The sequence below is a fragment of the Anolis sagrei genome, chromosome 11 (assembly GCF_037176765.1).
Source record: "Anolis sagrei isolate rAnoSag1 chromosome 11, rAnoSag1.mat, whole genome shotgun sequence".
Classification (NCBI taxonomy): domain Eukaryota; kingdom Metazoa; phylum Chordata; class Lepidosauria; order Squamata; family Dactyloidae; genus Anolis; species Anolis sagrei.
This window is the reverse complement of record NC_090031.1, coordinates 29,904,216-29,927,770: the sequence shown is the minus strand read 5'-3', so window position 1 is coordinate 29,927,770 and position 23,555 is coordinate 29,904,216. Positions and strand designations below refer to the sequence as shown.

General features: G+C 39.6%; 2 protein-coding genes across 11 annotated transcripts in view; both read right to left on the bottom strand.

The window, feature by feature from the left end:
- The window catches only part of LOC132763387 (general transcription factor II-I), a 73,274-nt gene extending 62,491 nt beyond the window's left edge, over positions 1–10,783 (bottom strand). For 7 of the 10 annotated variants that reach the window (XM_067472131.1, XM_067472136.1, XM_067472134.1 and 4 more), the window contains exons 1-5: positions 10,572–10,783; positions 7,297–7,339; positions 5,275–5,378; positions 4,005–4,143; positions 2,066–2,200 (exon numbers count right to left, since the gene is read on the bottom strand). In XM_067472131.1, the coding sequence (XP_067328232.1) occupies positions 2,066–2,200; positions 4,005–4,143; positions 5,275–5,378; positions 7,297–7,309 (391 nt within the window). In that variant the 5' untranslated portion in view covers positions 7,310–7,339; positions 10,572–10,783. The remainder of the gene's footprint in view (positions 1–2,065; positions 2,201–4,004; positions 4,144–5,274; positions 5,379–7,296; positions 7,340–10,571) is intronic. The other 3 variants (XM_067472139.1, XM_067472141.1, XM_067472132.1) reach the window with 2 other exon arrangements.
- A 1,712-nt stretch (positions 10,784–12,495) lies between these two features.
- Positions 12,496–23,555, bottom strand: part of LOC132763388 (leucine-rich repeat-containing protein 75A-like) — a 16,478-nt gene continuing 5,418 nt past the window's right edge. Inside the window, 4 exon segments of the mRNA XM_067472130.1 lie at positions 12,496–15,552; positions 15,555–15,943; positions 17,623–17,741; positions 19,611–19,739. Of these exon segments, the coding sequence (XP_067328231.1) occupies positions 15,335–15,552; positions 15,555–15,943; positions 17,623–17,741; positions 19,611–19,739 (855 nt within the window). The 3' untranslated portion in view covers positions 12,496–15,334.

Genomic DNA, 23,555 nt, shown 5'->3' with positions numbered 1-23,555 from the left:
AGCCTTATATTGATTCATGGGAAAGAGATGCCTCAGTTAGGTTAAATAGACATACTATATATACTCGAGTATATATATAAGCCAATCCAAATATAAGGCGAGGTATTTAATTTCACCACAAAAAAACTGGGAAAATGGATTGACTCGAGTCTAAGACGAGGGTGGGAAATGCAGCAACTACTGGTAAATTTCGAAATAAAAATAGATACCAATACAATTACATTAATTGAGGAATGAATAGGTTAAATGTTTTTGAATATTTATATAAAACTGTAATTTAAGGCAAGATTGCCCAACTCTGACGAAACCATGATTCTATCCTTCTTCAATGTAAATGTGCTTATGTATCCTTCTAATAATAATAGAGATAATAATAATAATAATGCAATAATAATTATAATTAATGCAATAAAATAATAATAAAAGAGTAAAATAATGGAAATGTAATAATAACAGTAATAGAGTAAAATAATAAATGTAATAATAACAGAGTAAAATAATAAATGTAATAATAGCAACAATAAGAAAGTAAAATGATAAATGTAATAATGATAATAATATGTAGAGTAAAATAATATATGTAATAATATTAATAATAAAAGAGTAAAATAGTGGAAATGTAATTATAACAGGAGTAATAGAGTAAAATAATAAATGTAATAATAACAGAGTAAAATGATAATGTAATAATGACAATAATCATAAATAGAGTAAAATAATAAATGTAATAAAAGAGTAAAGTAGTGGAAATGTAGTAATAGAGTAAAATAATAAATATAATAATAATAGAGTAAAATGATAAATGTAATAATGACAATAATAAAATAAATTAATAAATAGAATAATAGAATAAAATGATAAATGTAATAATGACAATAATAATAACAATAAAATTATAAATGTAATAATAATAGAATAAAATGATAAATGTAATAATGATAATAATAATAGAGTAAAATACTGGAAATGTAATAATAACAGTAATAAAGTAAAATAATAAATGTAATAATAAAGAGAGTAAAATACATGTAATAGTAGGAACAATAACAAAGTAAAATGATAAATGTAATAATGATAATAATAATATATAGAGTGATATATGTAATAATAATAAAAATAGTGGAAATGTAATAATAACAGTAGTAATAGAGTAAAATAATAATAATAAATGTAATAATAATAGAGTAAAATGATAAATGTAATAATGACAATAATAATAGAGTAAAATACTGGAAATGTAATAATAATAGTAATAGAGTAAAATAATAAATGTAATAACAATAAAGAGAGTAAAATAATAAATGTAATAATAGCAACAATAACAAAGTAAAATGATAAATGTAATATTGATAATAATAATATTTAGAGTAAAATAATATATGTAATAATAATAATAAAAATAGGGGAAATGTAATTATAACAGTAGTAATAGAGTAAAATAATGTAATAAAAATAGAGTAAAATAATAAATGTAATAATAATATTTAGAGTAAAATAATATATGTAATAATAATAATAAAAATAGGGGAAATGTAATTATAACAGTAGTAATAGAGTAAAATAATGTAATAAGAATAGAGTAAATAAATGTAATAATAATATTTAGAGTAAAACAATATATGTAATAATAGCAACAATAACAGTAAAAATAATACATGTAATAATAGAGTAAAATGATAAATGCAATAATAACAGTAATAATAGAATAAAATAATAAATATAATAATACCAACAATAAAGTAAAATAATAAATGTAATAATAATAATAATAATAATAATAACAGAGTAAAATAATAAACCTTCACTCGAGTATAAGCCGAGGGGGACGTTTTCAGTCTAAAAAAAGGACTGAAAAACTAGGCTTATACTTGAGGAAATACAGTAATAATAATAAAAATAATAATAATGAGTCCCCTTTCTGTGAAATGACCAGAAATGCACAAGATACACTCGGCAAGTTGAAATCCCTTTGCCGTGTATCTTTCTATGGTGAGACCCAACTGCATCTCAACCCAGGATTAAGGAGAGTATCGTATGTCCCCAGCATCTACAGATCCATGTTTACCATAACAAATGCAGAAGTAATCCTCCACGGACTTCCGAAGGGCTTCCATCTCCACAATATCCACCGTCATGCGGTTATCGAGCAGCGTTGACTTGCTTTTCAGCAGCTCGACAGCCTTGGCCTCTTCGTTGACACCTATGAAGCACAGAACCAGAAATAGTTATGGCACAGCAAGACAGCTCTGGCTCTTAGGAGCTTCCTCCAAAGCCTTCGCACCATACAAGTGTATTGTCAAATGTGACCAACCATGGCCGCATGAGGAACGGCACATGGAAGTTTTGGTCCTGTTTGGCTTGGAGAAGATTGAGAGATAATACTAGTGGTGTTTGTTAGTCACTCTCTCCATTCTGGTGTTTTTCAATACCAGTTGCCACATTTTGCTCATTTTCATGGTTTCTTCATTTCTGTTGAAACTGGCCCACGCTTGTGGATTTCAATGGTTTCTCTGACACTTTAGTCTGACAAAAGTGATAGATAGATGGGTAGATAGATAGGTAGATAAGATAGTTGGGTAGGTAGGTTGGGTAGACAGACAGGTATATGGGTGGATAGATAGGCAGGCAGGTAGGTAGATTATAGATAAATACACAGACAGATAGATGGGTAGATGATAGAAAGATAGACGGATGGAAGGATAGATAGTAGACAGATAGATGGGTAGATAGGTGGATAGACAGATAAGTAGGTAGGTAAATTATAGATAGATAGATATAGACAAACAGACAGACTGGTAGATAGATAGACAGATGGATGGATGGAGAGACAAACAGAGAGAGAGAGAGATGGACAGATGAATAGATGGATGAACAGACTGATAGATGGTTGGGTAGATAGATAGACAGACAGACGGATGGCTAGATAAGATAGGTAGGTAGGTAGGTAGGTGGATGGATGGATGGACAGATAGGTGGATGGGTAGATGGATGGGTGGATGGACGGATGGATAGACATACAGACGGGTGGATGGATGGATAGATGGATAGATAGATAGATAGATAGATAGATAGATAGATAAGATAAATAGGTGGGTAGGTAGGTAGATAGATGAACAGACGGGTGGATGGATAGATGGATGGGTGGATGGATGGACGGATAGACGGATGGATGGATAGATAGCTAGCTAGGTGGATGGACAGACAGATGGGTGGGTGGATGGATAGATGGACTGACAGGTGGATGGATAGATGGACAGACGGGTGGATGGATAGGTGGATGGATAAGTAGATGGATAAATAGGTAGGTTGGTAGGTAGATAGACAGATGGACAGACGGGTGGATGGATAGGTGGATGGACGGATAAGTAGACAGACAGACAGATGGGTGGATGGACAGATAAGTAGACAGACAGACAGATGGGTGGATGGATGGATAGATAGATAGGTAGGTAGATGGACAGACAGGATAGATAGGCAGACAGAAAGACAGACGGGTGGATGGATGGATAGGTAGATAGATGTGTTATTTATTTATTTATTTTTACTCGGGGTGGTTCACATTTGGTACCAAGACCATAAAATACAATTAAAACATTAAAATAATATAAAACCATGGATACATGGGTGGATGGTTGGGTGGATGGACGGACGGATAGACAGACAGACAGATAGGTAGATGGGTGGATATATAGATGGGCAGATAGGTAGATGGGTGGATGATAGATCCATCGGTGGGTAGGTAGATGATAGATAAATAGATAACATAGATGGATGGATAAACAGACAGATAGATGGGCAGATTTGTTTACATTAGGGCTTCTCATGCAGAGAAACAACAACCTCCAGCAAAGGTTATGGAAGCTCTGTAGCAACACCACACATTGCCTGGCAACACTGACCTCTTTCCTAATCCCTTTTCACTCCCCACTCTTAAACCTGTTCTTCCCAAACCCTCCCTTGTAAAATCTCATCCCTTTCCAGCAGAACGACTGATTCCGACTTACAGTACTTCACGAAATCCTTCTGGAAATCTTTCCTCGTGTTGACAAAAGCTCTCCCTCTCTCGGTCCCCACGACAAAGACATCCGTCTCGTACACGGCGATGCAGGCCACTTCCGCTTTGGACTTGGCGAGCTCTTTGCACTGCGGAAGGAGAAAAGGCCGATACTTAGAAAAGCAGTCCTAAGATGCAAGGTCAGTGCAGCTGGAGGTGACAAAAACAAACAAACCCCTTGATAGTGCTGGATAGCTGCATTAAATCACTACTGACCAAGAGGTCATGAATTCGGAGCCAGCCCAGGTCGGAGTGAGCTTCCGCCATTTGTCTAGCTTGCTGTCAACCTATGCAGCCGAAAAAGAATTACATCTCTCAAGTAGGAAATTTAGGTACTCCTTTATGTGAGGAGGCTAATTTAATTAATTTATGATAACATAAAAACCTTCCAGCAGCATGCAAAAGAATGAGGAAGTACTCCATCAAAGGACTCAGCGTCACAATGGACAGTAAAGTGGCAGCTTGCCCTGTGGCCAGATATATAACATACTATTAGCATAGCACAATAGTAGTACCATATATTCCCATATTATGCCATACCACTATACTGTAATATTACTAGTAACATTACACGTAATACATAATTATTATATTGTATTATTAGTAGTATTATATTGTATTACATTATAATATTATTATCAATATTATACATGCATACAATATATTGTATTATTACCACAGCACAATATTAGTACCATACATTTCCATATTGTACTACACCACTCTACTATAATAATGTTATTACTAGCATAACATTAATATATAATTATTAATTGAATTATTAGTAGTATATTGTATTACACTATAATATTACTATGAATATTATATGTGTATACAATATATTATTAGCACAGCACAATATTAGTGCCATAAATTCCCATATTGTACTACACCACTATACCGTAATATTATTAGTAATACTACAAGTAATATAAAATTATTATATTGTATTAGTATTTCATTGTATTATATTATATTATATTATATTATCATCAGTATTATATGTGTATACAATATATTACATTATTAGCACGGCACAACACCAGTAATATATTAATGCTATAATATATATTATATTATAAGGTAAAACACTCTCAATTGCATCGTGGGAGAAAATCAGCAGCATTCATTCAATTGCTGGATCCTTAAAGCGAACCAAACAAGAAAAGCAACGTCGTAAGGATGCCGCAAGGCGCAAATCGCCCCCAAGGCCACCTTACCATGGATTCAAGGGCCGACATGAGGAACGTGACGACCATCCTGCTTTCGGAGGAGTCCTCGTCGTGGCTGGATGCTGCTGCCATCGCTGCCTGAGCCATTTTCGCTATCAACAAACGAGAAGCAATCGGAATTAATTTTTTGCGTGCACACACACAGAACACATTATCATTATTATTAATATTTCTTTATGCCCTGCTTTTCTATCCACAATGAGGACTCAAACACTATTATTAGTATCAGAATGTATTATTATTATTATTATTATTATTATTTATACCCCTCTTTTTCTGTCCACAAGGAGACTTAAAGTTACTATGTATCTGTCATTAGTATTAGAATATATTTGTTACTATGTTTATGTTTCTCTTGACAAGAAAACTCAAAGCGACTATGTATCAATTATTAGTATTAGAATGTATTATTATTATTATTTTCGTTTATTTATACCCCACTTTTCCTCTCTACAAGGAGACACAAAGTGGCTATGCATCTATTATTATTACAATTATTGTTTATTTATATCTTGCTTTTTCTCTCCAGAAAAAGCAGTTATGTATCGATTATTAGACTTAAAGTGGCTATGTATCTATTATTAGTATTACAGTGTGTTATTATTATTTTTGTTTATTTATATCTTGCTTTTTCTCTCCAGGAGACTCAAAGCAGTTATGTATCTATTATTAGTATTACACCGTATTATTATTGTTGTTGTTTATTTATACCCTGCTTTTTCTGTCCACAAGGAGACTCAAAGTGGCTATGTATCTATCATTAGTATTATTAGAACCGCAGTGAGTCGCCTTCGGGCTTGAGATACAGCGGTATATAAGCAAAGTAAATAAATAATAAATAGTATTAGAATGTATTATTGTTGTTATTTTATACCCCACTTTTCTCCCCACAAAGAGGACTCAAAGTGGCTATGTATCTATTATTATTATTATTATTATATTATTATTATTATTATTTATTATTATTACTATTATGTTTACTTATACTCTCCACAAGGAGACTCAAAGTGGCTCACATGAAAAGCATTTCAATACATTTTAAAATATACAAGTATACAAACATTAAATCAGGATTAAATATCATTGGTATTTTTTAAAATGCAGATATTATTATTATTATTATTATTATTATTATTTTGTTGTTGTTGTTGTTGTTGAAGGCTTTCATGTCCGGAATCACTGGGTTGCTGTGAGTTTTCCGGGCTGTCTGGCCATGTTCCAGAAGCATCCTCTCCTGATACTTCGCCCACATCTATGGCAGGCATCCTCAGAGTTTGTGATGTCTGTTGGAAACTAGGAAAATTGAATTTTTATATATCTGTGGAATAATGTGGGAGAAAGAACTCTGGGTGGGAGAAAGAACTCTGGTCTGTTGCAGGCAAGTGGGAACAATCAGGGCCAGCTAACACTTCCCAACAAAGGATTTCCCCAGACAGGAAGCAGCAAGGCTTTGAAGCTGCAAGGCCATTCAGTGCTAATCAAGGTGGCCAATTGCAACATTCATTGTGAAACAGAAAAGAGTTCTTTCTCCCACCGAGAACATTATTATTTCACAGATATATAAACCCCGTTTTTCTAGTTTCCATCGGCCCTCCCAACCTCTGAGGATGCCTGCCGTAGATGTGGGCGAAACATCAGGAGAGAATGCTTCTGGAACATGGCCATGCAGCCTGGAAAACACACAGCAACCCATTATTATTATTATTATTATTATTATTATGTTGATTTATATCCCATTTTAATTTTAATTTAATTCAATATGGGCATCTTCCATATTAAATGTCATGCTCTGAGCTCCTTGTGAGAAAATAAAAAGGAATGAAAGCCAAGCCATGTGTTTCTAATGTAAAATGTGTGACTCTGCCATCTGAGGAGGAAACTGTGGTTCCTAAAAGACAATTCTGTTCCCATTATCATAATAGAAAGCACCTACAAAAAGGTTGGAAGTACAATAAGGAAACGGGGACTTTTGTGTTAATGTCAGTGCAAATCCAGGTTGCGTTTCCATACCTATTCTCTGCATCACAAGACTTCTGCACAGCTAAAACGGAACCTGAAATAGAAAATTGAAAATGATATATCAATACACATAATAAAAGTGAAAATATGTGTGTGTCACAATGCCGCGACCCCTTCATACACTTCCTTATGTTGTGGTGACCCCCCAAACATAACATTATTTTCGTTGCGACTTCATAACTGTCATTTTTGCTCCTGTTATGAATCGTCATGTAAATATCTGATACGCAGGATAGATTCGAATTCACTGGACCAAATTTGGCACAAATACCCGACATGCCCAAATTTGAATACTGGTGGGATTTGGCTGGATTTATTTCATCACTGTTTGTGTATATGTGTGTATATATATTTGTGTATATCCTTGAAGGAGCTGGGGGTGGTGACGGCCGACAGGGAGCTCTGGCGTGGGCTGGTCCATGAGGTCACGAAGAGTTGGAGACGACTGAAAGAATGAACAACAACAACAATATCTGTATATGTGTGTGTTTGTGTTTATATATGTGTGGTTTTGCGCATGCGTTGTAATGTAATTTTTTGGCTTTTTAAGTCTCTTCTGCTGTGTTTTTCAGAGTTTTTATGAGTGACTAGCTGTACCCAATTTCTATATTACAGGAAATTCATTAAATGTAACGTGGGAACATTAACTTGATTAATTAGTAACTGTTTATAAATGAAAGTTTGTTTATCAATATTTTGTCAACACAATGAAACTTAAGCTTCCAAAATAACAATTACAATATACCAGGAGATTCTTCATAAGTACATGACATCAGAAATAGTAACTCAAATATTGTTAAATGCAATATAATGAAATTTCAGCTTCCAAAATAACAATTTCTATATTGTAGAAATTGTTGTTATAGATATCTGTGCATGTTAACACTGACTAGCTGTACCCACCACACTTTGCTGTGGCTAACCTTCCCTCCCTCTTTCTTTCCTTCCTTCCTTCCTTCCTCTTCCCTTCCTTCCCTCCCTTCTTTACCTCCCTTTCTCCCTCCCTCCTTTCCACCCTTTTCTCCTTCCTTCCCTCTTTCTCCTTCCTTCTTTCTTTCCTCTGCCCCTTCTCTCCCTCCCTCCCTCCATTCCCTTCCATCCTTCTCTTCTTCCCTCCCTCCCTTCCCTCTCTCTTTCCTCCCTTCTTTACCTCCCTCTTTCTCCTTCCCTCCCTCCTTCCCTTCCACCCTTTCGTCCTTCCTTCCTTCCCTCTTTTTCTTTCCCTTCCTCTTTCCCTTCTTCTTTCTTCCTTCTCTACTTGTTTCTTTTCTCACTTCCTTTGCTCTTTGGTGACATCCTTCCTTGTCTCTTTCCTTCTTTCCCTCTTTCTCTCTTTCATTCCTTCTCTCCTTCCTTCCTTCTCTACCTTTCTTTCTTATCTTCTCTCTCTCCCTCTTTCTCTCCTTCCTTCCTGCCCCCTTTCTGTGTGTTTTGCATGTATATATGTGTGTGTATTTGTGTATATACATGTATATATGTAGTTTTGCGCATGCGTTGCAATGTATTTTCTTTTTTTTTTTTTGCTTTTAAAGTCTCTTCTGCTGTGTTTTCCAGTGTGATGGTCACTTGTTGGCCTGATACGTGCTTTGTGTCCCAATTTGGTGTCAATTCGTCCAGTGGTTTTTGAGTTCTGTTAATCCTACAAACAAACATTACATTTTTATTTATATACATTTGGGAGTTGTAGTTGCTGGGATTTATAGGAAGGAAGGAAGGAAGGAAGGAAGGAGAGAGAGGGGCCAGGAAGGCAGTCCAATCTTGTCTCTTGCACTGTGCTTATAATATGATCTAATGTAATGTAATATAATATATACATATAATATTGATAATATTATAATGTAATACAATATATTACTACTAATAATTAAATGATATTATAATTATATATTTTATATTAAATGTAACATTACTAATAATATTACAGTATAATGTTATAGTACAATATAGTAATATATAATATTAATGTTGTGCTATGATAATAATATATTTATTTACTTTTTACTTGTAAGCCGCTCTGAGTACCCTTCGGGGTGAGAAGGGCGGCATATAAATGTCGTACATAAATAAATAAAGAGAGAAGGAAAGACAAAAGGGAAGGAAGAAGAAAGAAGGAGAGAGGGAGGAAAGAGGGAGGGAGAAAGAGAGAGGTAAGGAAAGGAGGGATGGAGGAAGGAAAGAAAGATAGGATGGTGAGAGAGAGGAGGGCCTGAGAAAAGACTCCAGGGAGACGCAGTAATAATAGCCACGAGCATGGTTGTTCTTCGTCTCATCAATAATAGTAGTGGAAGAGCGGGATATATATGCCATAAATCAGGGGTCCTCAAACTACGGCCCTCCAAGGTCCTCTACCCGGCCCTCGCTCAGGGTCAACCTAAGTCTGAAATGACTTGAAAGCACACAACAACAACAATCCTATCTCATCAGCCAAAAGCAGGCCACCATTTCCCATTGAAGCACTTTTTTTTGTCGTGTCAGGAGTGACTTGAGAAACTGCAAGTCGCTACTGGTGTGAGAGAATTGGCCATCTGCAAGGACGTTGCCCAGGGGGCACCTGGATGTTTTGATGTTTTACCATCCTTGTGGGAAGCTTCTTTCATGTCTCTCAATCAGGGCCAGCCAATCACCTCCCAACAAAGGATTCCCCCAAGCAGTAAGAAGCCAGATTTTGAAACTGCGAGGCCATTCAATGCTAACACCTCCCAACCAAGGATTCCCCCAGGCAGCAATCAGACAGACTTTGATGCTGCGAGGCCATTCAATGCTAATCAAGGTGGCCCATTGCAACATTCCCCCACGCAGTAAGAAGCCAGATTTTGAAACTGCGAGGCCATTCAATGCTAACACCTCCCAACCAAGGATTCCCCCAGGCAGCAATCAGCCAGGCTTTGATGGTGCAAGGCCATTCAATGCTAATCAAGGTGGCCCATTGCAACATTCCCCCACGCAGTAAGAAGCCAGATTTTGAAACTGCGAGGCCATTCAATGCTAATTGCAACATTGGCAACTACCTGAGTGCTTTCTCCCATCCTGGACATTATTCCACAGATATATAAACCCAATTTTCCTAGTTTCCAACAGATCTCACAATTTCTGAGGATGCCTGCCAGAGATGGAGGCGAAATGTCAGGAGAGAATACTTCTGGAAAGCTGGAACACTCACAACAAGCCAGTGGCGACGGAAGCCTGAGAGGCCCAATCCTCCTCCCTTCGCGCTCCGTGCCAAACGGGAAAGGCCTACCAGGCCTTTGTGTGGGGGCGAGGCCTACCTCTCTTTCTCGGGAAACGAAGCCTAACCCTTTCTCCGGCCTCCTCCTCCGCCGAGGCCTGCTCGCTCACCTCCAGCCTCGGGCCTTCCTCTTCCGCTTCCTCTTCCGCCTCGAACGGAACCCCGGACCGAGATGTGGGAGAGCCTTCTTTTCCCCCCTTCGCTCGGGCTCGCTCGCTTTCGCACTGCGCATGCGCGTTTTCCCCCTCACACTCTCTCGCTCGCTTTGGCTCACACTGCGCGTGCGCAACAGCCGCGCCGCTACTCTCTCTGGGTGATGTAGTCCCTTTGCCGCCTACTCGCGTCTGGGGAAAGGCAAACGGAACTACGCTTCCCAGGAAACCCCGCGGCGCTGCATCTCCGCTGCGGGAATAGGGAGAGAATATGAAGGTGCGCTTTCCCACTCTGTCCACGCGATGGCAGCGCACAATCTCAAGCAGAGTGCAATATTCCCCTGGCCGCAAGAGGGCGGCAAAGCCACCTTCCCATTAGAACTTCACCTGCCATTGACACTAATACTAATATCCTTGGAATTGTAGTTTTGCAAGGCCTCCTCTGGCCAAGACTACAACTCCCAGAATCCCATACAGCTCTGTAACTAACTAAAGGGCATCTCTGCCGCAGCCCAATGCTAAGGGAGCCTGGGAGGTGCAGTTTTGCAAGGGCTTTTGCTTCCTTTGCCAAACTACAGCTCTGTAGGGTTGTTTTCCCATTTAGTGACTTGTAAAGGTACGAAACATTGTCTCATTTCCCTAAAACCAAATCAATATATATATATATATGTGTGTGTGTGTGTATAAAATAGTTTAAATTTTCATGAATATTATTTGATTAGTTTAATGAATATTTTTCTGAATATTTTTGAGAATGTTTTATATTTTTGAGAATATTACATATTATATATTTTTCTGAATATTTTTGAGAATATTTTATATTTTGTGCATATTATTTGATTAGTTTAATGAATATTTTTGTGAATATTTTTGTGAATATTTTATATTTTTGTGAACATTATTTCATTAGTTTAATGAATATTTTTGTGAATTTTTTATATTTGTGTGAATATTTTAATGAATACTTTGTGATGATGATGATTTATTCCTGCCAGACAGGAAGATAGAATTACTATCTTACTATATTTTTACTATATTACTAGCCACCCCCTGCCACACATTACTGTGGGAAAAAAAGTCTGTGTATATGCACTTTGTATGTGTATATATTTGCATATGTATGTGTGTGTGTGGTTTTGTGCATGTGTTGTAATGCATTTTTTTGTTTTTTTGGCTTTTAAAGTCCCTTCTGCTGTGTTTTCCAGTGTTTTAATGAGTGATGGTCACTTGTTGGCCTGATTGGTGTATTGTGTCCAAATTTTGTGTCAATTTGTCCAGTGGTTTTTGAGTTATGTTCATTCCACAAACTAACAGTACATTTTTATTTATATAGATTATTATTATTCCTACCAAGCAGGAAGATAGAATTACATCATCATCATTATGATTATGATTATGATTATTATTATTATTAGTAGTAGTAGTAGTTCTTGCCAGGCAGGAAGAATGATTATATTATTACTACACTATTATTTTTATTTCCTGCCAGGCAGGAAAATAAAATTACTTTATTATTATTATTATTATTATTATTATTATTATTATTATTATGAATTTATGCCAAACAGGAAGATAGAATTCTTATATTATTGCAGCATCAGCATCATCATCATTATTATTAGGGTTGGAAGGTACTTCCTCTAGTGCAATTCTATCCTGCCAGGTATAAAAAAGCACCATCTGACCCCTCTCTGCAGACAACCACACTGCCGTCTTGTGTGTGCAATTAATTCCAGAAGTTCAGGAAAACGGTTCTGGTGCCCTTGTGTTTTAAGCCAGGAACCTTTCATTGTGAGGAAAAGAAAACCGGGCCACTTTTAAAGCTTTGTTCCTATATTTATTGGCTGATGCTCCTTTGCTCCAATCCCGAGTTCAAGAGGCTTCCGATCTGCTACTTTGCCCTCCTCCTGTGAGCATGGAGAGAGGCAAGATGTCTCCCGAAATATAGTTAGATAGATAAGACAGATAGATAGGCAGGCCCTATCTAATGATTTATTTCCTTGAATAAAGTCTTTTAAAGCCTTTTAAAGGCGTCAAAATGGGAGAAAGGAAGCCATCTTTGTTTTGCTGCTCCGTTCATTCATTCCCTATAGAATCATATCGACCCCATGGAGCCATCGAGTCCATGCAGTAGAAACACAATCAAAGCACCCCCGACAGATGGCTATTTTGACTCTGTTCCAAAGCGTCCTCTGTTGAACAAGAAGTCCTTCCTTCCTTCCTTCCTTCCTTCCTTCCTTCCTTCCTTGTGTTCAAATGGAATTTTTCCTGCCATTCGGACCAGTCTCCAAGGCAGAAATAAACAAGCCTTGCTCCCTTCCTTCCTCCTTCAGACATGCCCTCATTTGCATATGTAAACATGCTTGCTCATTTTCGTTGGCTGCCATTTGAAGCCATTGAGTCCTAGTCTCCCAGGCAGAAGGAAACAAAGCCTGCTTGTAGAGATGTAAACACACTGGCTCACTTCCTGTTGCCCATCTCCATTGGAAGCCATGGCTGCATGGAGTCTCAAGTCTGCAGAAGTAAACAAAGCCTGCTTGTAAACATGTAAACACATTCGCTCACTTCCTGTTTCCCATCTCCACTGGAAGCCATGGCTGCATGGAGTCCCAAGTCTGCAGAATTAAACAAAGCCTGCTTGCAGGACATGATTTCCGATATGTAGCTCACTTCCTGTTGCCCATCTCCATTGGAAGCCATGGCTGCATGGAGTCCCAAGTCTGCAGAAGTAAACAATGCCTGCTTGTAGATATCTAAACACATTCACTCACTTCCTGTTGCCCATCTCTATTGAAAGCCATGGCTGCATGGAGTGCCAAGTCTGCAGAAATAACCTAAGCTTGCTTGTAGATATGTGAACACGTTAGCTCACTTCCTGTTGCCCATCTCTATTTGAAGCCATGGCAGCATGGAGTGCCAAGTCTGCAGAAGTAAACAAAGCCTGCTGGTAAGACATGCTTTCTGACAGGTAGCTCACTTCCTATTGCCCATTTCCATTAGAAGCCATGACTGCATGGAGTCTCAAGTCTGCAGAATGAAACAAAGCCTGCTTGTAGATATCTAAACACATTAGTTCACTTCCTGTTGCCCATCTGCTTGCAAAACATGCTTTCCAAAATGTAGCTCATTTCCTGTTGCCCATCTCCATTGGAAGCCATGGCTGCACAGAGTCCCAAGTCTGCAGAAGTAAACAATGCCTGCTTGTTGATATCTAAACACGTTAGCTCACTTCCTGTTGCCCATCTCCACTGGAAGCCATGGCTCCATGGAGTCCCAAGTCTGCAGAAGTAAACAAAACCTACTTGTAGATATCTAAACATGTTAGCTCACTTCCTGTTGCCCATCTCCACTGGAAGCCATGGCTCCATGGAGTCCCAAGTCTGCAGAAGTAAACAAAACCTACTTGTAGATATCTAAACACGTTAGCTCACTTCCTGTTGCCCATCTCCATTGGAAGCCATGGCTGCACAGAGTCCCAAGTCTGCAGAAGTAAACAAAGACTGCCTGTAGATATTTAAACACGGCAGCTCACTTCCTGTTGCCCATCTCCATTGGAAGCCATGGCTGCATGGAGTCCCAAATCTGCAGAAGTAAACAAAGCTTGCTTGTAGATGTGTGAACACATTAGTTCACTTCCTGTTGCCCATCTCCATTGGAAGCCATGGCTACACAGAGTCCCAAGTCTGCAGAAGTAAACAATGCCTGCTTGTTGATATCTAAACACGTTAGCTCACTTCCTGTTGCCCATCTCCACTGGAAGCCATGGCTCCATGGAGTCCCAAGTCTGCAGAAGTAAACAAAACCTACTTGTAGATATCTAAACATGTTAGCTCACTTCCTGTTGCCCATCTCCACTGGAAGCCATGGCTCCATGGAGTCCCAAGTCTGCAGAAGTAAACAAAACCTACTTGTAGATATCTAAACACGTTAGCTCACTTCCTGTTGCCCATCTCCATTGGAAGCCATGGCTGCACAGAGTCCCAAGTCTGCAGAAGTAAACAAAGACTGCCTGTAGATATTTAAACACGGCAGCTCACTTCCTGTTGCCCATCTCCATTGGAAGCCATGGCTGCATGGAGTCCCAAATCTGCAGAAGTAAACAAAGCTTGCTTGTAGATGTGTGAACACATTAGTTCACTTCCTGTTGCCCATCTCCATTGGAAGCCATGGCTACACAGAGTCCCAAGTCTGCAGAAGTAAACAAAGCCTGCTTGTAGACATCTAAACACATCAGATCACTTCCTGTTGCCCATCTCCATTGGAAGCCATGGCTGCATGGAGTCCCAAGTCTGCAGAAGTAAACAAAGCTTGCTTGTAGATATCTAAATACATTCGCTCACTTCCTGTTGCCCATCTCCATTGGAAGCCATGGTTGCATGGAGTCCCAAGTCTGCAGAAGTAAACAAAGCCTGCTTTTGAATAGTTAAGCATATCAGGTGCCTTCCTTGGGCTTGTTTCCTCTTTCCTTGGAAGGCATTGCTCTGATGAGTCCCAGTCTGCAGAAATAAACAAAGCTTCTTGTAGATATCTAAACACATTAGCTCACTTCCTTCTGCCTATGTCCATTTGAAGCCATGGCTGCATGGAGTCCCAAGTCTGCAGAAGTAAACAAAGCCTGCTTTTGAATAGGCAAGCATGTGAAGTCTCTTACTTAGGCTTGTTTCCTCTTTCTTTGGAAGCCATGGCTCAGAAGCGGCAGGAAACAAGCCTCCTTCCCCCTTGCAAATGTCCGAACGCTTCTGCTCTCTGGCCTCCTCTCCCGCAGGCCGAGCGGACCCCGGCGATGGTAATGGCGATGCTGCTTGGTTGGAGCCGGCTTCATGTCTGGAGGGGCTCGGCCTCGAGGATGGTGGGCAGGGCGCCCTGGGCCGGGGGGCAGCGCCGGCGCAGAGCCAACAGGAAGGGCTGCGGCAGGGAGAAGATGTCCTCGTTGTTGCCCAGGTCCACCCAGGCCAGGCAGGGGAAGCGCCGGGGGTCCTTGAGCGCCTCCGTCAGCTCCCGCAGCACCGCCCGCGTCAGCCGGTTCCCGTTAAGCGAGAGCGCGGTCAGGCGTGGGAGAGGTACCAGCACTGGGAGCAGCCCTCCCAGGAAGAGCTCGTCCGTCAGCTCCGTGAAGCCCAGCGACAGGCTCTCCACCCGCCGGCCCGCTTCCCCGCGCAGGAAGGCCGACAGCCGCTCCAGCTCCTTGGGGCCCAGCGGGATCCCCGACAGGTCCAGCGATGAGCCTGGGGGAGGCGGGCGGCACAGAAGGGCCTTCAGGCTGCAAGGAGAAACATCAACAATCTATACATATACACATCTATCCATCCATCCACTATCTCTCACAAATACACTGTCTGCCTATCTTTCTTTCTTTCTTTCTATCTATCTATCTATTCATCCATCCATCCACTATCGCTCTCTCTAATACACTATCTGTCTATCTATCTATCCATCTATCCATCCATCCTTCCACTATCTCTCACAAATACACTATCTGCCTATCTATCTATCTATTCATCCATCCATCCACTATCGCTCTCTCTCTCTAATAAACTGTCTATCTGTCTGTCTGTCTGTCTGCCTGCCTGCCTGCCTGCCTGCCTGCCTGCCTGCCTGCCTGCCTGCCTGCCTGCCTGCCTATCTATCTATCTATCTATCTATCTACCCATCCACTATCTCTCTAATACATTATCTATCCATCTATTCTCTCTCTCTCTCTCTGATTAGATAATCAACAACAACAGGAAGGCACACCTGCGAAGGCGTACCTGTAAATTCTAAGGAGCACTCCCTAAGGAGAGGGATCTTGGAATGGAAGAAATACAATGCCTATCCATCTATCCCATCTCTTCTTCTTCATCATCATCATCATCATCTCTCTCTCACACACCTGTCTATCCATTAATCTATTCTTCCTTTATCTATCTATTATCTATCTATCCAACCACTCTTCCATCCTCTCTCTCTAATCTACCCATTCATCTATACTTTCTCTATCCATCCATCCATCTTTCTATCTATCCACCCATCCATCATCTTTCTTTTTAATCTATCCATCCATTCATACATCTATACTTCCTCTATCTATCTATTTATCTATCTTTCCATCCATCATCTCTCTTTCTAATCTATTCATTCATCTATACTTCCTCTTTCTATCTATCTATCTATCTATCCATCCATCCATCTATTATTTTTCTTTCTAGTCCATCCATCCATCTATACGTCCTCTATCCATCTATCATCCATTCATACATCCATTCATCATCTTTCTAGTCTATCCATTCATTTCTACTTCCTCTATCTATCTGTCCATCTATTATTTCTCTTTCTAGTCTATCCATCCATCCATTCATCTATACTTCATCCATCCATCCATCATCTCTCTTTCTAATCTATCAATCTATTCATTCATCTGGTTGCGGATGACACGATAAATAAATATTCATTCATCTATACTTCCTCTATCTATCTATCTATCTATCTATCTATCTATCTATCCATCCATTATTTCTCTTTGTAGTCCATCCATCCATCTATACTTCCTCTATCTATCTATCTATCTATCTATCTATCTATCTATCCATCCATCCATCCATCCATCCAGCTATACTTCCTCTATCTATCTATCTATCTATCTATCTATCTATCTATCTATCCATCCATCCATCCATCCATCCATCCATTCATCATCTCTCTTTCTAGTCTATCCATTCATTTATACTTCCTCTATCCATCTATAATTTCTCTTTCTAGTCTATCCATCCATCCATTCATCTATACTTCATCCATCCATCCATCATCTCTCTTTCTAGTCTATCCATTCATCTATCCTTCCTCAATCAATCTCTCACCCACCCACCCACTCTTTTTCTTTCTCTCTCTCTCAGCCTAGGATCCCCTGCTCCTCCCTCTTCTCTCCTCCTCCTCCTGGGGGAAGATGATACCAAGGCTCACCTGGCCTGGGGCTTCTTCTTGACCAGGCCTTGGCGTCGGTGCCCTTGCTGCGAGTGGGGGCTGAGGTGGTAGGTCAGCTGCCGACAGAGCTTCTCCAGCGCACCCAGGGCCTCCCCCTCCTAAAGACAGGGAAGAAGGTTAAAGAGAAAAAGAAAGAAAGAAAGGTAGGTATGTAGGTTGATAGACAGATAGATAGAGGGCAGGCACAGCACCAAGGGGGTTTTGATGGCCTGCACAGAGGGTCTGCTAGTTGGCAGCTTGGGAAACCTGACCCCCAGTGACATCCCCCCCCCCAAAATCTAACACTGGCTTTCTATTTCTGCCCCCCAGGTTTTATTTAGAGAAGGGCTCTTTAAACTGCCCCTCCCTCGCAGCCCCCTTCCAACCAAGACCTTTTGGAATAAGCCCAAGCACAATGGGTAGGAAGATCAAACACAGACTGCTATCTCCTAAAGAATCAAAAAGGACCTCAAGGATGACCTCTGTCTCTCCATCTTCTATCCATCCATTCACCTATCCATTCAGATGATGGATACAGAGATTGAAATAGGAGATGGATAGATGAGTGGGTGGATAGATAGATTATAGGTAGGTAGATGATCATCTATCTGTCCACTCACTCATCTATCCATCTTATATTTCAATCTCTGTATCCATTATCTATCTATCCATCCACTATCTCTCTATCTATCTATCTATCTACCCATCCACCCACCCATTAGCCCACTCATCTATCCATTTACTATTTCTATCTATGTATCTATCATCTATCCACCCACTATTTCTATCTACCTATCTATCAATTCATCTCATGATATCTATCTATCGATCCACTATGTCTCTCTCTCTCAATCTACCTATTTCTATCTAGCTATCTTCCCCTCTATCTATCTATCTATCCATCCATCCATCCATCCTCTCTTTCTCTATCTATCTATCTATCTATCTATCTATCTATCTATCTATCCATCCATTCTCTCACTCTATCTATCTATCTATCTATCTATCTATCTATCTATCTATGTATCTATTCACCATTTCTATCTAGCTATCTTCCCATCTATCTATCTACCCATCTACCTATCCATCCACAATATCAATTGATCCATCCATCCTTTCTCTCCTTAACATCTATCCATTCTCTAGCTCTATCTATCTATTATCTATCCATTCACTATTTTATCTATCTTCCTATCTATCTGTCTATCCATCTACCCACAATACCTATCTGTCTGTCTGTCTGTCTGTCTGTCCGTCCATCCTCTCTCTCCCTAACATCTATTTTCTCTCTCTCTCTCTTTATCTATTCATTCACTATTTCTATCTAGCTATCTTCCTATCTATCTACCCATCTACCTATCCATCCACAATATCTATCCACCCACCCACCCACCCATCCATCCTCTCTTTCTCTCCCTAACATCTATTCATTCTCTATTTCTATATATCTATCTATTTATCTATCTATCCATCCATCACTATTTCTATCTAGCTATCTTCCTATCTATCTATCTATCTATCTATCTATCTATCTATCTATCTATCTATCTATCTACCCATCTACTCATCCATCCACTCTATCTATCTATCTATCTATCTATCTATCCATCCATCCATCCTCTCTTTCTCTCCCGAACATCTATCCATTCTCTATCTCTATCTATCTATCTATCTATCTATCTATCTATCTGGAGGTCCCTTGGGGGTCTCTTCCAGAATCCTCAGATTTGCCAGCCAAGCTGTCCCCCCCTTTTTATTAATTGCGGAAGGAGTGGGAGCCTCTTCTGCAGACTCTGCTGGGTGTTGCTGCTCTCCTGTTCCTTCCCATCCACGGGTGGCACCGGAGAAGAGGCTGACCCCTTGGTGGGAGCAGCAGAGTGACATGAATGTTTCATGCCCAGGAAAGGTCAAGGCCCAAAGGAAAGGGGGGGGGGGTTGGTTGTCATGGCGATGAGGAAGGAAGGGGAGGCCCAGGCTTGCACACTCACCGGCTTGGGGCAGTGGATGCAGCGGGCCAGGCTGATGAGCAGGTCGTGGGTGATGGGGTCCACCAGGTTGCGGAAGCTGGCATAGCGGTAGAGGACGTCGTCCAGTGAGGTGGACTCCATGCCCAGGTCCTGATGGGAGAGGAAGAGGAAGCAGAGCAGGTTGAGCAGCCCCAGGGCAAGACCAGCCAAACACACCTGATCATTTATGAATATTATTTTATATTATTTTTGTGAATATTCACAAAAAATATTTTGAAAAGTATTCACAAAAAGATTCCTAAAATAATTTAAAATATTCACAACAATATAAAATATATCAGGAAAAATACTGAGGAAAAATAATCAAAATATATTCACAAAACTAAAAATATTCACAAAATAATCATAAAAATGTTCACGAAAATAATCATAAAATATTCACAAAAACAATCATATAAAATATACACAAAATTACTAAAAGTATTCATAAAAATATTAAAGTACCGTATATACTCGAGTATAAGCCAACCCAAATATAAGCCGAGGCACCTAATTTTCCCACAAAAAACCGGTAAAACTTATTGATTCGAGTATAAGCCGAGGGTGGGAACTGTAGCAGCTACTGGTCAATTTTAAAATAAAAATAGATACCAATAATGTTACATTAATTGAGGCATCAGTAGGTTCAATGTTTATGAATATTTACATAAAACTATAATTTAAGACTGCCCAATTCTGACGAAACCATTATTCTAATCTTCTTCAATGTAAATGTGCTTATGTAGCCTTCCAATAATAGAAAAGGGAGTAAAATAATGAATGTAATAATAATAAATAGAGTGAAATAATTGAAATGTAGTCATAACAATAATAATAAATGTAGTAAGAGTAATGTAAATGTAGTTATAATAATAAATTCTGTAAAACAGTAAATGTAATAACAATAATAACAGTAAAATAATAAATGTAATAACAATAAATTGTGTAAAATAATAAATGTAATAATAATAACAGAGTAAAATAATAAATGTAATAATAATAATATATTTTCTAAAATAATAAATGTAATAATAATAATAGAGTAAAATAATAAATGTAATAATAATAACAACAGAATAAAATAATAAATGTTGTAATAATAGTAATAATAACAACAACAGAGTAAAATCATAAATAATCTTGACTCGAGTATAAGCTGCGGGGGACTTTTTCAGCCTAAAAAAAGGACTGTAAAACTAGGTTTATACTCGAGTATATACAGTAATTAATGAGAGACTACTTCTGGGCCTATTCTGTATCTGAGCCCTGTTAGTCTACATCAGCCCAATTTACCACCATAGGCCACATAATCCAACCCACACAACTTTGTTGGACTTCAGTTGGCTTTGCAAATTACCGTGGACAATTATTTAGATTTTATGTCATGATATAACTCTTGTCTGACTCAGTCTGACTATGTTGGTTTAAGTTATTGATGTTATGCTTAACTTATTGATATTATATTTAATTTGATGTGGAACTCTCTGGATTGAACTTCAACTTGCTGGCTCTCATCCAGTCCATCACTGATGATAGGGAACCAGTTCATGACCAGAATGGCATCCTTGGCTTTCGATGGAAAGTCGTGATAGAGTTGGGTGTCATCTGCATACGCATGTCACCGCACTCCGGATGATCTCTCCCAGCAGTTTCATGTAGATGTTAAACAATTTGGGGGGCAAAATTGAACCCTGAGGGACCCCGCAAGACAAAAGGCCATGGGGTCGAACAGGAGTCCCCCAGCACTACCTTCAGGACACAACCCTCTGGGAAGGACCGGAGCCACTATAGCACAGTGCCTTCAAGTCCCATTCCTGCAAGGTGATCCAGAAGGATACCATGTTGAGAGGTAGAAGAGAAGAAATAAAAGGATGAGAAAGAGGAATAGAAGGAAAAAAGCAAGAAGAAAGAGGAGTGGGAAGAGGAGGAGAAGGAAAAGGGAGAAGAGAAAGAGAAGAAGGAAGAGGAAGAAAAGAAGATGGAAGAGGAAAATGAGAAAGAGACAGAACAGGAAGAGGAGGAAGAGAAGAAAAAGGGAGAAGAAAGAGCAGGAGGAAGAGAGAGAGAAGGAAGAGGAAGGAGATGGAAGAGAGAAGAGACAGAGAGAAAAGAAGGGGGCGGACAAGATGAAGAAAGAAAGAAAAGGAGAAGAAAAAGTAGGAGGAAGAGAGGGAGAAGAAGGAAAAGGAAAGAAAAGGAAGAGGGAGAAGACAAAGAGAGAGAAGAAGGAAGAGGAAGAAGGAAGGAGAAGAAAGAGGAGGAGGAAGAGAGGGAGGAGAAGGAAGAGGGAAAAGATACAGAGAGAAAAGAAGGAAGGGAAGGAGAAGAAAGAGAATGAGATGGACAAGAAGAAGAAGAAGAAAGGGAGAAAAGAGCAGGAGGAAAAGAGGGAGAAGAAGGAAGAGGAAGAAGAGAAAGAGAGAGGAGGAGGAAGAGAAGAAGAAGGGAGAAGAAAGAGCAAGAGGAAGAGAGAGAGAAGGAAGAGGAAGGAGAAGAAAGAGAGAGAAGAGATAGAGAGAAAAGAAGAAAGATGGACAAGAAGAAGAAAAAAGGGAGAAGAAGGAGCAAGAGGAAGAGAGGGAGAAGCAAGATGGAGAAGAGGAAGAGAGAGGAGGAAGAGAAGGAAGGAGAAGAAAGAGCAGGAGGAAGAGAGGGGGGAGGAGAAGGAAGGGGAAGAAGAGATGGAGAAAAGGATGAAGGGAAAGAGGAGGAAGTGGGAGAAGAGAGAGAGAGAAAAAGGAAGAGAAGAAGGAAGAAAGGAGAGGAAAGAGGAGATGGAGAAGAAGAAGAAGTAGAAGAAGAAGAAGAAGAAGGGGAGAAGAAAGGGCAGGAGGAAGAGAGGGAGAAGAAAGAAGAGAAGCAGAAGGAACAGGGAGAAGAGAAAGAGAGAGAAGATGGAAGAGGAGCAAGAGAAAGAGAAGGAAGGAGAAGAAGGGAGGAGGAGGCAGCCCCACGTCAACAAAGAAGGGCATTACATTCCTTCCAAATGCAGGGAAAAGCCCTGCTGTCTCTCTGCAGAAGCAGGATCAGGGAGAAGAGCCCTCCTCCTCCTCCTCCTCTTCCTTGTCTGCAGACAGACATCCTTTCCCATAATAATAAAGTGTGAGACAGAGAGGAGGCAGCCGCATGGCGGAGCCGCACGTCCGTCCCGGAGAAGAGGAGGATGCATTTCCCCCGAAAACAAGGCCCCAAACGACACGTTTCTGGGCTTGTTTGCCTGGGTGACCATCTGCGCTTATTCATCTCAGTGTCCATAAGATTATGTATTTATATTTTTTATGAACATGATTATTCTATATTATGCCATGCTAAGTAAATGTGTCCGCCTGGGTGACAATCCAAACCGGGTTTATTTTCAGAGGAAACAGGGTAGGAATTAATAATAACAACAACAATAATAATGCACTATATAATAATAATAATACTAATATTAATAATAATACAACAGCCAGCAGAGTGATCTTGTCTACTGTGGACTCATCTTGTTGTGTCTCAAATAATAATAACAATAATATGATAATAATAATGTGGGAACTAATAGGGCAAGCAGAATCCCCCCCCCCCCAAGTCTCCTTCTCTACAGGTCTTTAAGCTGAGTCTGGATGACCATCTGCCAGGAGGGTTTTGATGGTGCCTTCCTTAATGACAGAAGGGGGGTTGGCTGGGTATTACACACATACATATATCAATCATATCTTATCTATACCTCAGTGTCCCTCTGTCATAAGGATGGCAGAATGGTGTGGGTCTAGATGTCCTTTAGGGGTCCCATTCCAACTCTAGGATCCTATAGCATCTCTCTCTCAATCAATCAATATCTGTGACTGTCTATGCCTGGGTGGCAGAATGGGGGTGGGTCTAGACATCCTTTGGGGGTCTCCTTCCAACTCTGGGGTGCTATGATACCTTTCTCTCATATCTATCTAT